This window comes from Dendrobates tinctorius, unplaced genomic scaffold (assembly GCF_039654945.1).
Source record: "Dendrobates tinctorius isolate UK_male_01 unplaced genomic scaffold, ASM3965494v1 ptg000012l, whole genome shotgun sequence".
In the NCBI taxonomy this organism is placed as follows: domain Eukaryota; kingdom Metazoa; phylum Chordata; class Amphibia; order Anura; family Dendrobatidae; genus Dendrobates; species Dendrobates tinctorius.
Window position 1 is genome coordinate 15,158,501 of NW_027361680.1, and position 16,356 is coordinate 15,174,856.

At 44.3% G+C, this 16,356-nt stretch overlaps 1 protein-coding gene across 1 annotated transcript in view; it reads left to right on the forward strand.

The window, feature by feature from the left end:
- Positions 1-1,504: 1,504 nt before the first annotated feature.
- NTMT2 (N-terminal Xaa-Pro-Lys N-methyltransferase 2) overlaps positions 1,505-16,356 on the forward strand; it is a 395,867-nt gene continuing 381,015 nt past the window's right edge. Inside the window, exon 1 of the mRNA XM_073558015.1 lies at positions 1,505-1,903. Coding sequence (XP_073414116.1) covers positions 1,789-1,903 — 115 coding nt within the window. The 5' untranslated portion in view covers positions 1,505-1,788. The remainder of the gene's footprint in view (positions 1,904-16,356) is intronic.

The window sequence follows — 16,356 nt, forward strand, 5'->3', positions numbered from 1 at the left end:
TGAATTCTCTTACAACAATTCGCAGAGCGCTTCCACTAAGTTGTCACCCTTTTATGCCAATTTGGGTTATCATCCTAACATCCTTCCTCGATTTCCCATAGACACACCTCTCCCAGCTGTAGCCGACAGAATCACATCTCTACAACAGAACCTTGATCTACTTAAGAGGAATCTGGAATCCGCTCAGGACAGGTATAAAAAATCGGCAGATAGGTTTCGTAAACCTGCACCAACCTTCAAGGTAGGAGATTTGGTTTGGCTGTCAACTAAGAACCTTAAGATGAGAGTACCATCATCCAAATTGGGTCATAAGTACATCGGGCCTTATAAGATTACTAAGCTTGTCAGTAACGTTGCCTGTCGCCTTCAACTGCCAAGATCTATGAGGATTCACCCTGTGTTTCATGTTTCTCTACTGAAGGCTGCAACTCCCAATTCTTTCCCTGGTCGTTCTTCTTCCCCTCCTGCTCCGGTCCTCATCGATGGCCAGGAGGAGTTTGTCGTGGAAAGGATCCTGGACTCCAGGTTGCGTAGAAACGGGGTGCAATACCTGGTACAGTGGCAAGGCTATTCTTCTGAGGACAACTCGTGGGAACCAGCCTCCAATCTCCATGCGCCTCGTTTACTCCGCCAGTTCCATCAGAGGTACCCGGGAAAGCCTGGACTGGGGCCATCCGGAGGCTGTCCTTAAGGGGGGAGTAATGTAAGGTTTTCGGACTTTTATGCTAGATCCGTTATCTTCGCATTTAGTGTGTCGGCCATCTTGTTTCCTGGACTGTGCATTGACTTTTGCCCTCAACCAATATGGAGTCCTCAGCTTGTCGTTGGCCATCTTGTTTCCTGGCATGTGCAGTGACTTTGCCCTCAAATAACATGGAGTACTCAGCTATGATGTCCCTGCCCTGTTTCCTGCCAATTGTCCTTTTAATCAGCTCCAGCTGATTCACCTGTGCTCCTGAATCAGCTCTATTCCCAGTTTGTGACTTGGTCTGTGAAGCCTGGATCTCCTCTGCTTGGAACCATTTGTGGACACAGAACCCTTCTGCTTGCCAGCTACTTCTGGCAGGAAAGTAATGGACTCTGAATATCGTTGGTTGTTTGCCTAACTCTGCAACTATCCTGCTACTGCACTACTTGTATGGAGTAATACAAGAAATGCTTAAGAAGCTTATGTCTCATGTGTCTTACTATACCCATGCGTTAGACTCTAGATAGACTGTATACCATATGACAGTGTGTGGGTTAGGCACAATTGGTGTGTCCAGTACTGTGGCTTCATTGACAGCTCGCAGATCATGTACCATGCGAAACTTAGTAGGTTGTCCCTTTGGTGTTTTCTTCTTCACTGGAAACAGAGGAGTATTGCAGGGTGACTTGGTGGGTGTGATGGCTCCATTCTCGAGGTAGATTTTCAGTTGTTGTGTAATAGCAGCAGATTGTGAGATAGAGAGCGGGTATTGTGGTTTCCTGGGCAACAGTGCTCCAGGTTTCAATTCTACCTTCACGGGCGGAACCTTAAGCCGGCCAATGTCTTCTTGGCCTCGCGCCCACAACATGTCTGGGATCAATGCCATGATTTCTGGTTTGACTGGATCTATGGACGCGCCCTGCTCGTTACACTGCAAAGAGAAAAAAGCGTATAATTCTGCAGAGTGATCATAAGAAAGTGGGGTCTTGAGACTGACTGTCCCGTCTTCGTGAAACAGAATATTAGCTTGAAATTTTGACAGCAGGTCTGACCCTAGCAGATTGACTGGACAGGTGGATGAGACTACCAATTGAGACAACATGGTTTGTGTTGGCTGGAGACTTACATGGAGGGGTCTGGTCATTGGTGTGTACCGAGTATTTCCATCCACCCCCACACAAGGCACGATTTCATCCGTCAGACAGTCTGGATCTGGTAGGTCAATGTTTCTGATTACACTTCTGGCTGCACCGGTGTCCACCAAGAAAGTGAGGGGTTTGCCCTCAACCTCTAACTGGATAGTGGGCGTTGGTCCACTTGGTTGTTTTGTGGAGTGTATGAGTAATGGGGTGTGTGGTGGATCCGGCTTGCCAATGTCCTATTGTGGACGGGGTCCAGGTGGTCCCTGGGTGGGCTGCTGTCGCTGTTCTGGCCCTCTCCTGAGTGGAGCTGATCTACAGTTCCTCCTTAGGTGTCCTATTCTCCCACAGTTGAAGCAGGCTACCCTAGGTCTCGGTGGTCTGAGATTACCCTGGGACGGGTCTTGGGACAACAGAAGGGTAGTGCGGGGTTTAGCTGACTGGTTTAACTCTAGTCCCTTTGCAACAGTATGTAGTACCTCTGATTCTAGTCTGCGGTATTCTGGCCTGGTGTTTTGCAGTTGCTTGCGTATTGGTTCTCTGAGACCCTGCACAAAGGCCTGTACCCAAATTTGGTGGTGGGCTTTGTCCACGAGGTCAAATCCTAAATCAGTAAACATTTGATTCAACCTGTGGTAATATTTTTCCACCGATTCATTTTTCTCTTGCATTGTATCCTGTAAGGAGGTGGCTTGGTCTATTAGGCGGTCCTTGGCCCAGCTCTGGAGTTTTTCTAGGAAGTCCCCCCCAGAGGCTAGGGTCTGATAATATTCAGGCATTCCACTCGTGGGTCTTAGGGATGGTTCCATTAAAGGCCAAAATGAATCTCCTGCTTTGATCTCGGCCAACCCAATTAAGTCTATCCATGCTGCTGCATGGGTTTTGTGTATCTGACTCATTTTTCTATAAAAAGGCATAGGGTGCCCCTCTGGATCAGGTAAGCTGTTAACTAGAGTGGCAGCTTCCTGTGGTTTCCAGCTCACATATCGGGTACTGCGTCTGGTAGGAACAAAAATGTCATTGGTGGGGGCTACATGCTTAGTTCGGCGTGGGTAGAAAGCATTTGTATATTCGGGGCTATTTGGGGGACTGTCATCCTCGTACAAAGGTAAAGACATCCTCCCTAGATTGCCTGATGCTGCTACACCACTGCTTGGGTCTGGATCTGTATTCTGTGGTAAAGATGTGGTTGTGGAAAAACAGGTTTCTGGTTTTTCTTCCTTATCCTCTCCTTCAGTTTCACTCTGCTCACCATTTGTATATATACCAGATACTACCGGAGCTAAAATGGCTGCTGGATGACGTGTGCCCTTACATAAAATGGCTGCCGGTGTAGGTGTGTGTAGTTTGTCTCAAGACGGCCTCTGGTACATGAGGTGTGCCGTCTACATTCAGGACTGGGTACAAGGAAGAAAACTTGTGTGGGCGGGGTGCCCCACAAACAGCACATGTGTCCCTCCAATCTGGGTTCTGATTTTGACAGACTGCACATGTCCACCCCCCTGGATTATACGGAGGTGGTTTATATGGTGCAGGTGCAGCTGCCAAAACTGGAGTCATTTTATCAAGAGGTGGCTTGTACATATATTCACCAGTGGCAGAATCACATTCTTCAACCCACATTTGTCTCTTAATTTCCCTTGAGGTTCTGTGCCATGCTTCCGCATCCCTCAATACATTCCTGTCACGTAACAAGCCTTTCTTAGTAATTAACATACTTTTCCATTCTGTCTCATCAAGTCTCCCCCCTCGGGTTGTAGACCCTATAAGCTTTAGGAGGAGTTTCGCATTTTTAACATACTGTTTGCCTTCTCTTTGTGCCCCTACCTCTTGAGCAGAAAAATAATTAGCCTTAGACTCACTATGACCCATGTTTATAACGTAATTTTCAACCACTGTATCTTAGCAGAATCTCATAAACTTTTATATTGCAGTAGTTGTATATATGCCAAAAAGGTTACTGTGTATGTGTGTATTATGAAACAGCTTATTACACTCTATATAATAGGATGTTATATCTTCCGGACTGATTACAGGTAATTCAGCGTGATTGTAAAACACTTTGAGTTCAGGAAATGCAGCTGAAGTAGCGGTCTAACTAGTTTTACCAGTTTTTCTCAGTATAAGAGCTGCGGACAGGCGTGTCTCATCAATATGTCAGTTCTACAAAAATTATTGCAATACAACAATCAATGTTTCTTTGTTACCAAGGCAACTAGGGCTAGGCTTTTTGTCACTTTAGGTATAGTAAATAGTGGTAATCACTTCTAGATAGGTGGTTGATATTTCAGCAGAGGGGGGAAAAATTAGTAATCACCTCTTTCCTTAAAAATATATATATACCGTGTCATTCACGTCACCGGGCCCAGTTTATACCGTGGGCGTATGGCCGGACGTGAGCACCTATGTGTATATCTCCTCTTCGACCGTCTAAGGTCGGAACCAGGGTGATAACTCAGTGTGGACCCCTCCCCTTAACTCTGCTCTGTATGTTTCTAATAGCCCTAGTGCAGCATGAAATAGTTTTTAACAGATATTAGACACGCCTTTAGAATTTTAGAATTGGTTAGATCGATCAATACACACAGACAATTAAGGAATTATATATCTGACCGGGTCCGTAGGCTCAGGACTTTCAAACGTGGTCAGTTTAAGGGTTCAGAGAAGACAGCCAACTATCTCCTCCCAGCCGGACGTGAATACAGAAGGTTAGGTAAGATGATATATTTTCTCACCTGGTCTCGAGCTGCAGCCTCGTCCTGCTGGAAAGACGTCCGTCCTGGGGGAGATTTTGGTGCGGCTGTGATCGTCTGGTATCGTCCTGAGCCCCACTGTTTGAGCGCCAACTGATGATTCTGTCACACTAAGGTGCGACCCGTCTTAATTGTCTGTGGCCGAATTGTAGCTTTGGCACAAGGTATACGTATACTCGAGGAAAGAATACACAAGACAAGAGGGTATCGTGTCAGTATGATTCTTCTCTGTCTTTAATCAAACGTGTACAGCTTTTATAACAGAATTTGAGCTACATCATCAGTTACATCATGGACATGTTTCCAGTTACTATTTGCCTTTCCCAGGTCGCTACACAATCATTATGTACATTTCTGGGTTACCGTTTATTGCTCCCACATTGCTGAACAATACTTATATACACAAGTATTGTTTTCTAGCTTGGCTTACCCTGGTCCACCCAGTTTATTCAATATTTGATGAAGCTTAGGTGAGTGATACCATACAGAAACAACTCTAAGAAAATATAAGAAAATCAGAAGTATCTTAAAGCAACATGATCCCAATATCCAGCAAAGCGTCCATATAGTGATACAGTTTTGATTCTTGTATATATTCATGTGCCATATATTCTTCCCTTAACACTAATTGTGCTGAGTAGTAAGCTATTGGTCTCTGTTTCCCTCCATGCTGTTGTGTCAGTGTTGCAGTAGCATGTCCTCCCTGCTCTGTGCAAAACAAGAAAAATGGCTGGTCATAATTTGGAATGCCTAAGGCCGGGGCTGACACAATGAGCAGTTTGAGAGAATGGAAGGAATCAATTGCTTCTTGAGTGAGGTCATAGGGGTCTGATGACAACCATTCGTAAAGTGGTTGCATCATTTGTGAAGCGGACCTTATCCAATGCCTGCAGTAGGTCACTAAACCTAGCAAGGTGAGTAGATGCTGATGTGATCTGGGTAGAGGGAGATTTTGAAATGCCTGTTTTCTGTCTTCAGTCAGGTGTCTCATACCTTCGGCAATACAATGTACTAAAAACGTCACCTTTTGTTTGCAATACTGTAATTTGTCACGTGAGACCTTGCAACCCTTTTCTGCTAAAATACATAGCAAGGAAACTGTAGCTTCCTTGCAGGACGTCTGGTCTGGGCAGCAGAGCAAAAGGTCATCCACGTACTGCAAAAGTACTACCTGTGGATGAGGTGGTTGCCATTGCTCAAGGACCCCAGCCATTGCTGTTGAATAGATGGTAGGGGAGTTCTTTCCTCCTTGTGGGAGGACTGTCCAACAATATTGTTTACCTTCATGAGTAAAGGAAAAAAGATACTGACAGTCAGGGTGCAGGGGTACAGAGAAAAATGCATTTGCCAAATCAATGACTATGAAACATGTTGCCGTTGCTGGGATCTGTGACAGTATTGTATGTGGGTTAGGGACAATGGAGGTCACACTTTCTGTAACATCGTTAATAGCCCTTAAATCATGAACCATCCTGTAAGTGTCAGGGGAACCCTTCGGTCCTTTTTTCTTAATGGGGTACAAAGGGGTGTTGCAGGGGGAAGATCTTTGCAACAGAACCCCTGCCTTAACATACTCTTCAATATCTCTGCTCAAGGCCATTGATTTGGCTAGGCTCAAGGGGTATTGCTTTAAACAAGGAGGAGTGGTTCCTTTTTTCAATTTAATCATGACAGGTGGGATGGGCAACCGACCCACATCAGTTTTTCCCCTTGCCCAAACAGTGTCTGGCACCTGTCCCATTTCCTCATCCTCAGGCATTTTGGTGTCAAGTGTTAGTTTCACTGCTTTTGTCATATGCACCATTGCCGCAATCTTACACAAATGTTTATCTGAGAGGGGACTTGTGATGGTAATACCCTCAGGAGAGTACTGTATGGTGGCCTGGATCGCACTCAGCACATCTGCTCCCAGTAAATTCATAGGGGTATTGTCACTAACAATAAGTTTTGTAAGCACCTCTTGGCTATCTCGTAATTTTAGTCTTATTTGTTTAGTCACAGGGGCTTCTGTCACTTGCCCCTCTACCCCCACACATTCCACAATCTCATCAGTAATCATGTCTGGCATTATCAAATCTTTGTGTACCACAGTCCCGGCTGCCCCAGTGTCAATCATAAATTCTGCCTCTTTCCCTCCCGGCATTGTTATGGTGGTCATCAAGGCAGGACCAGGACCGGAGGGGACAAGAACAGGGCACATATTTGTCACTGGGTTGCCAGTTTCCTAGTCTGTATGTGGAGGAGGTGGAAGATTGGTCTGCTTACTCTCCTTTGTAGGGTTTTTGCAATGGTTGGCATAGTGCCCATTCTCACCACAATTCCAGCACCTCACTGTTTCTATGTTCTTACGTCCCTTGCTACGTCTCCACTGTTGTGTTCCAGCATACATGATAGATCGTCTTATTGTCCTTCTTTGATCAACTCCTTTAGCCACCTTCAGGAGATCTGTTGGATCTACATTTCTCCATTCAGGTCTGGCTGTCTGTACTGCGTCTCGTAAGCCCTTGCTTATACCGTCAATGAATGCATTTACCAGTATCTTAACATCGAGTGGGCTTATGGGACTGTACCCCATGTCTGCCCATTTCAGCTGTAACTGTCCAAAGTACATCTCTACACTCTCTCCTTTTGCTGTGTCACGTCAGTCAGGAGAACGGACTGCTCTGATTGTTTCACTATAGCCGATTGTTTTAGCGATTCACAGTATGTCTCCCCAGACCGTGCAGATTTATCATCCATACCCAGAACTTGATCCTTTGTCACATCTGTATGTGTCTTAATTATGTGTCCTAGTACGTCACCTGCTTTTGAACTCACCAAGCTCTCTAGGTCTGCCCAGGTACACTTATAAGCCCGCTGTATTTCCTTTATTTGTCTATAAAATGGGAATGGTTGGTTTTCAGGGTTAGGCAACTGCTTTAACATAGCCAGCTGATCAGAGGGGCTCCAGGGATAATACTCCTGTATCTGTCTTATTCTAGTCACCCTTTTTGGTCTCGATGTGGATGCTTCATGGGTCTGGTCGTGGAGGTGACTGGATGATCGGTGGGGGTGACATGCTGTTCCCCAGCTTCCTCTTCCTCAGGACCACTGCTAGCTTCTTCCCCAAAAGTCAATGCTCTCTCTAGTGAGTCAGCTTCCTCTGTCACATGTGATTTTGTCCGAACAGGATTTAGTGCAATTTGCTTAGGTCGGGTTGCAGTACAGAAAGAACACCGTGAGCACAACTCAAAATGGTGCTAAGGTTTGGTTCCCAAACCATTAAAGCAACAAATATAAACCTAGCACTCAACTTAAAGGTATTTGCAAGGCGGTTTATTGTAGTACACGAAAAAAGACATTTCGGTCAATGTGACCTTCTTCAGTTACGTGTGGTATATAGAGTTTGTAGAGCTTATAGGCATCTATCAGAAAGGACAAAGGTATTTTAAGCTTTGAGGAGAATGATCTCTCTAAGATAATGAGCTTGTCAGTATATAGGAGAGGGGCAAACGTGCCTCCAGATGCGGTGTCCACCGGCCAGTACAGGTCATACAAGTGTTTCTCCAGCCTAAGTTTGGCTGATCACAATGTTTACAAGTCCAACTGTCTTGTCTCGGTCTCTGATAGTCATAATACACCTTACTTCCCACTGTAGTCTCTTTACATCAATACTGTTGTATTTCCTCTGCCACACGACACCATTTATTCACTTGTTGCTTTTGCTTTTTGTCTTTTATCCACCTCCTATTCTCATCTCTGAAACTGTGCCATTTCTGTACATCCAAACATCCACACTCTGACATTTTTGCCTTTTTCAATATTGGTCTCACATCTTTCATTGCTTCCTTTCTTTCTCTATCTTTTACAATCTGCATAGCTGTCTTGGATCCCATTGGGGGCACCGACCGTACACAGAAAAAGTTGCCCATGGCTTCAACCTTTTTCTGTCGACAGCTCACCTTACTTCTGAGATGCCCTCTCAGTGTGCCTGGACCTTGTCTTACAGGCCACACTTAGCAAGTCAGAGAGAGCCTGTCAAGGTGTAGCGGGAAGGCTCCTTGCCTCTCACCCGGTAGACCTACAGGATGTAACGAGAAGGCTATCTGCCTCTCACCCATTAGATCAGCTGGCTAGAATAGGAATAGGCCTTTTTCCTTCCAGCCCAGCTCCATGGATTGTGGGAAGGCAGCTTCAACATAGACAGCTCATCTTTCTTCTGAAATGCCCTTCTGTGTGTCTGGACCTGTCTTACAGCCCACACATAGCAAGTCAGAGTGAGCCTGCCAAAGTGTATCCAGAAGGCTCCTTGCCTTCGCCTCTCACTCACAACAAAAAACCCGCTGACTAAAGTAAGAAGGCCCAGGTGTGATAGGCCTCTAACCTACTTTATCAGCCATACAGTCGGCTACCTCCTCTGTTGATCCACAGTCAGCTACACATCAATCACTCAACTTGAAGCAGGTGAATCTTTTACCAATCTTTCAATCACACTGAAGATCTGAAGATCAAACAATCTTCCACAAATTTCCTTAAAATAGGCACAGTTTCTTTTCCTCCTTTTTTTTGTACAGCACTGTTGCTTTAAACAAACCACAGATCTCTCAGCGCGTACCTTACTAAGGATAGGAATACAGAGAATTTTGAGCGCAGCTCCATAAATTATTAGACACTCAGCAGAGATAAGAGATAAGTGCGAAGGGAGAAGAAAAACTGCGCAGCGGCATCATTCCCCCTCCCATCATAATGTAGCATCCTTCACAGAATTCCATAGTTCTTTAGACTTAATCAGAATCAATCTCTTCAAAACCCTCATCAATCTTTGGTGACCACTGAACTTCACTGTATGGGCAAATAACTGTATAATGTGAGTATCCACGCCTTGCCCTTGCCTGGCCAAATGATTCCAGAAAACTTTCCAATGTCATACCACATATAACATGAGCTATATCATTACTCAATTCATTCAATCTCAGATGCAGATTGAAATATCTGTAAAGTACCTGTCCTGGACCTTGCACTAGAACTGGAAAGGTAACAATATTAGAAGTCCATGAAAAAATTCTGTAGGGCTCTGCCCCTTGACTCAGTACCCCTAGAACTCCTGTGCAATCTTCACAGAATGGTGCAAATTCATCAAATTCATTCATGAGTGCTCATTCAGGGATTTTTTTTTCCTCTCACTTTTCAGCGGTCATTTGATTTTACAAAGAGAAGACAACAAAAATCCCTTATCTCAATTACTCATCTCTCATCTCATTCAGAGGTTCTCATAGACATATATACAAGGATTCATACAGCCTGCCTATCTTGCACTTTGGATATTTGACACCTTAGGCCTCTTTCACACTTCAGTTTTTTGACATCAGTCAAAATCCGCCAAAATTTGAAAATGGCGGATCCGCAAAAAATGTATGAAAACGGATGCCAGCTGATGGAGCGGATCCGGTTTTTAAAGGATCCGTTATACCGATTTTAGTGCGGATCCTCAACAAAACGGATCCGTTCCATCAGCTGGCATCCGTTTTCCACATCCGTTGGATCCGTTTTCTTGAGGATCCGTTTTTCCACTCCTCCAAAATGGGATGCTCCCAAATATGATTCGCTCTTGGAGAATGCTCCCAAATGTGATTGGATACTGGAAACTAGGGAGAAATATATCTAGGGTGTTGTGATACAATTTCTTTGAAAGGTTTTAGAGCTAGTGGCAGTGATGGAAGGAGTTAGTGCGAGTCTGGAAGGAGTTATTGCGAGGATTGACAGCTTCTGTGTGGAATTTGATCTTCACTTGAATCGGTTGGCAATTATTGCTCTCCAGAGGGAGAAAAGAAGATTGCGAATCCTGCGTATGAGGAGACGGTGCCAGTGGATTCATCCCATTAATGCGCAGAGGTTCACCCGTGGCGTTTTTTCCACACTGTACCTGGAATTGAGGGATAATCCGGACAAGTTCTTCAACTACGTGCGCATGAGGCTGGAATTCTTCGAGATATTGGTGGATCGTGTTGGAGAACAAATCTAGAGAAGGGACACACAAATGCGGCTTTCTATATCACCGGCGGAGCGTTTGATGGTGAGCCTTCGGTAAGTTATCTACTTTTTAAAATGTTTTAGATTCTGCAGGCTTTTATTGTTATGTTATGGCTTGTAGTTTGTATTAATTTTACTTTTTTTCCCTTTTTTTAACAGATTCCTGGCAACTGGAGAATCATTCACCTCCCTCCATTTCCAGTTCCGGATTGGGATTTCAACTATTGCTGGAATTGTACAACAGAGCTGCCGGGCATTGTGGGATTCTCTACAGGAGGAATACATCCCAGAGCCAACACAGGAGAGGTGGCTGGAGATTGCCGACAAGTTTCAAGAAATCTGCCAGTTTCCAAACTGCATCGGTGCCGTGGATGGCAAGCATATCAGGATTGTGAAACCCATGGGATCTGGTTCACAGTTTTACAACTATAAGAAATACTTTTCTATTGTGCTTATGGCCATTTCGGATGCAAACTGCAAATTCATTGCCGTGGACATTGGTGCATACGGTCGTTCTAATGACTCTCAGGTATTCAAGATGTCCACCATGGGCCGTCGCTTGTATGGAGACAATTTTGACTTCCCACCTCCAAGGCCACTCCCTGGAACAACAGGCCCACCAATGCCTTTTGTGTGCATTGGCGACGATGCTTTTCAGCTTTCTAAACACCTACTCAAACCATATGGTAGTCGTGGATTAACGCACCGGAAAAGAATCTATAACTATCGGTTAACCAGAGCGCGCAGAGTGGTAGAGTGTGCGTTTGGAATTTTAACTGCCAAATGGAGAGTCCTGTTAACGGCCATTAAAATGAAAACAGAGACTGTGGATGAGGTGGTGAAGGCCTGTGTAATCCTGCACAATTTTGTCCTTTCAAAGGAACCCGTTTCCACCGATGAAAATCTGTCTGAAACCACCTTGTGGGATTATGAGCAGCAAACTTTTCGGAGTACTGGCTCAGTGTCAAGAATGAGGGACACCTTTGCAGACTATTTTCTGACACCAGAGGGACAAGTGGACTGGCAAGATGACATGATATAATTTTCTTCTTAATATACCAATTGTGAGTACCATTTTTTTTTTAAAACTGAAATTTTACCAAGTGTTTGGTTTTCCCAAGCATTGTGTTACCATGTGATTTGGTTTACCAAGTGTTTTTTTTTTTTTTTTTAGTTTTACACTTTGCAATGTTACCAATTGTTGGGTACCAAGCATTGTTTTACACTTTGAAATGTTACCAGGTGTTGTGTACCAAGCGTTGTTCTACACTTTGAAATTTTACCAAGTGTTGGGTACCAAATGTTGTGCTACCAAGTGTTGGTTTTTAGTACCTTGTACACCACCATGTTGTGATACCAAGTGTTGTTTTTTTGTATCTTGTACACCACCGGTGTACTGTGAAATATTACCCAGTGTTGTGTTACCAAGTGGTGGTTTTTTGTACCTTGTACACCACCAGTGTACTGTGAAATATTACCCAGTGTTGTGCTACCAAGTGTTGGTTTTTTGTACCTTGTACACCACCGGTGTACTGTGAAATATTACCCAGTGTTGTCTTACCAAGTGTTGTGTTTACCTTTTACACCACTGGTGTACTTTGAATATTTCCCAAGAAAGAAAGAACAAAATAGAAACAACACAATAAAGTTCTTTTTGAAAAAAAAAACATTGTTTATTTGTGAATTTGTTTATTTGTGAATTTGTAATAACTCTTTTTTTTGTGAAATTTTTTTTTTTTTTAACAGTTTTTTTTTGGTATCTTAAACCTTTTTTGTAAAATGTTTTTTTTTGTATATATTACCTTTTTTTGGAAAAAACAAAACAGTTTATAAATTGTGATAATGTTGGGTGGAGATAGTATTGGAGGGGTTAACAGGGTTGACCACATCGAGGGGGGGGGACTGGGAAGGGAGTTGGTGAAGACCAGAAGTGGAAGGGGGGTTTAACACATGTGGTTGGGACGGGAGTGGATGGGCAGACGAGGTTTGTGGGTACATTGAAGGTGTATGTGGGGTGGGTATGGTGAGGACATTGGGGTATAATGCAATGGGGAAGGAAGGTACTGGGAAGAATGGAATGGGGAACTAGAGAAAGGAGAGGGAGTGGTAGGAGGAGGGACGGTTGTATGATGGATGGTGGTGGAAGGATGGACGGGGGAAGGATGGACTGTGGAAGGATAGACAGGGGGAGGATGGACAGGGGGAGGATGGACAGGGGGAGGATGGACAGGGGGAGGATGGGATGCTTCAGCAAGTACTTCCACTAGAGCATTCTGACAGGCTTGCATCACACGCATCTGCTGGTGAGTACTTAAACCTTCCATTTGCCGGACAACAGATTGAAAAAAGGTATGTCTCGGTGTCTGGTTTGATTCTAAATTCATCTGTTCCATGTATCTTCAGAGTTCCATGATAATTTGATTGATCATGGTCAACCCAGAAGATAACTGTTGTCCATAAGTGTGGAAACCATGCTGGACAGATGAGTTTAGACTCAAACAGTCAGACAAGGTCATCCTTTCCTGACTCCTCAGACGCTGCCGGCCAGAACCAAAAGTTGGTCGAGATGTTGCAGCAGTGTCTGAGGGGTGGGGAACAGGGAACAAGTCGTCACCAGCAGCTTCATGTGATGAAGTCTGCCCTGCTGCTCCAGTGCTGGTGGAGGGGATAGAGGGATGAGACAAGAGGGTAGGTACAGAGGGGTCGGATACCTTGATGTGGTCACCGGGGGCGGTCTCACTAGGGATCACTCCAGAGGGACGCAACTCTGATGCAGACTCCCGAGTGCTGCAGATGGTGCTAAAAAAAAGGAGAAAAAATGTATATTAAAAATATTGATATTTAATTTAAGTCTGCTGAAAAAAAATTTGGTTAAACATTTCTACTACAGAAATGGTTTGGGGAATATTTACCTTCTGCACACCATTGTTGATCGAAGGAACGCCAGGGCTCTGTAGTTCTTGTACTGGGGTCCCCGGCGTCCTCCCGATCCACTTGAGGTCTGCATCTCCTTGTTGTAGTCCCTCTTGAAGCAATCCCGGAGCGACCGCCACCGTGTGATAACCCTGTCACCTGTGAAGAAAAAAAAAGGGGTTTAGTATTCAACACTTCACATGCTGGAATATAAGTTACTGAAGTTGTAATACTTACGCACAAAATCCCTGGCCCTCGCATTGAGTTCCTCCCAGTTCTCTATAACTGAAGAACAGACCTCATCCTAGAGCCGTCGGGTGGTTGGTTGGTTGGCTTGTAAACGGTTTGCCATGTTCCACAGCGGCTCCCGGTTTTCCACCTCACGGATGAGTTCATCTGTTACAATAATGACACCCTCCTCCAGATGTCTCCGGGGAGCACGCTGTGAAACCTGTGAAGATAAAAAACAAAACAAAAAAAAAAATTACATTCTATTCAAACACATGATGTTCATTTAAACAATTATCCAAATAGGGTTACTTACCATTTGCCGACCACCAGAGGCATCACCTTGACGACCCTGGGATGTCCTGGGAGTCACTCTAGTGCGGGCACCGGATTCTGAAGACTGTGGAAAAAAAAAAATTTTGTTTGGATGGATGCGTAGTTATTGTGTGTGCACTGTGATGAATGTTTGTGTTGGGTGTAGCATTATGTATATGTGTATGTGCTAAACTTACACTCTGCGCACCCCCTTCTTGTGTCTCTCCACCCTGCACGTCTCCTCCTGGAAGCTCCTCTGAATCAGCTTCCTGTCAAAACATAATACATGCATAGTGTTTAAGCAAAAAAAAATAATAAGAGTTTAAAAAAAAAAAGTAAAAAAATAAATTTTTACCTCAGCTCGCTGATGATGTGAGGGGGAGCTTTCAGGAGAAGACATTATGGTCTTTGTCAGCTGCGTTGGCAGCTGCGGTGCTTCCTGAAGTGATCTGCAAGTATAAAGACACTGGTTAAGCTACTATACAAAGGATCATAATAAGCTTTCAGGCCTTTATACTTACAGGGAAACTAATGTTTGCCTGTCCTGGGCTGCAGCCTGGCTGGCCGTCTCTGCTGCGGCCTGGCTGACCGTCTCTGCTGCGGCCTGGCTGGCCGTCTCTGCTGAGGCCTGGATGGTGGTGCTTGCTGAAGTGATCTGCAAGTATAAAGACACTTGTTAAGCTACTATACAAAGAATCATAATAAGCTTTCAGGCCTTTTTACTTACAGGGAAACAAATGGTTGCCTGTACTCTGCTGCGGCCTGGCTAGCCGTCTCTGCTGCGGCCTGGCTGACCATCTCTGCTGCGGCCTGGCCGGTCATCTCTGCTGTGGTCTCGCTGCTCTTCTCTACTGCAGCCTCGCCGGTCATCTCTGCTGCGGCCTCGTTGGCCATCCCTGCTGCGGCCTGGCTGGCCGTCTCTGCTGCTGCCTTTCTGGTGGTGCTTCATGAAGTGATCTGCAAGTATAAAGAAAATGATATTAAAGTTAAAAAAAAAAATATACATAAAAAAATCTTCATTTGCATATAATTTGTGTGATTCCCTGAAACTAAGTATACGCAGTTTTAAGTGTTTGCATGTCTAAATTCCCTCTTATCTCTCACCGAGTGTAACCACAGTGATCGAAGGTGTGTAATATTTTGTGTAAACCCACACTTTATCTTTGCATGTGTTTGAATTCCCTGAAAAAGTGTAACTGAGTGTAACCAGTGATTGAAGGTGTGTAATTGCTGTGCATACCAGTGTTTGCATTCCCTCAAAAACTCTCACCGAGAGTGTAACCACAGTGATTGAAGGTCTCACCGAGAGTGTAACCAGTGATTAAAGGTGTGTAATTGCTGTGTATACCAGTGTTTGCATTCCCTCAAAAACTCTCACCGACTGTAACCAGTGATTTAAGGTCTCACCGAGAGTGTAACCAGTGATTGAACGTGTTTAATTTCTGTGTATACCCACACTGTGTTTGCATGTTTTTGAATTCCCTGAAAAACTCTCACCGAGAGTTTAACCTGTGATTTAAGGTGTGCAATTGCTGTGTATACCCAGATTTTTTTCATGGCATGTTGCAATCTCTCACTTTTAACCACACTTGTATACCAACAAATTTAATGTACCTTTATGGTAACTTAATTTTACCTTTTTTTAAAATGATACTACGGAGATTTTTTCAAAACAGTTTATTTTATTTATTTATTTTTTATAATTTTTTTTTCCAACAAATAAGAGCTACTCTGCTCTTTATTTTAAATACCACAATAAATGAAAAATAAAAAAACACCGATTTACAACAGATACATTAATCACACCACAATTGCAAATATGAAAATAAAATAAAATAAACATGCAAAAGAAAAACAATTAAAATATTAAAAAAAAAAACCCCACACAAACACGCATAACACACAGCCAGACCCCCCACACACACACACACACACACACACACACACACACACACACACACACGCACACACTCCAGGGGTCTTGCAGGTGGAAGATTTGCAGCTGAGCAGACAGGTTTTGTAGCTCTAGTTTGGTCTTCTATCAGTCGGGCTGGTGTTGGATGTATGGCTCGGTGTCTTCAGTGTGGCTGGTGCCAGATGTCTGGGCCCAATTACACCACATACAATACCAGTTAGGCCGGTTTCACATTTGCACTTTATAGCGCAGCGATGGCCTGCACACGGCCGCCGCTAATCCCCGCCCCATCCGGTCGTCGCCGCCTACAAGCGCACATGGACGCTTGCGATCTGCGCACCCTATCTTTAGCATAGGGTGCGCAGATCGTGCGCTGGCAGGATTTTACCGTGTTCT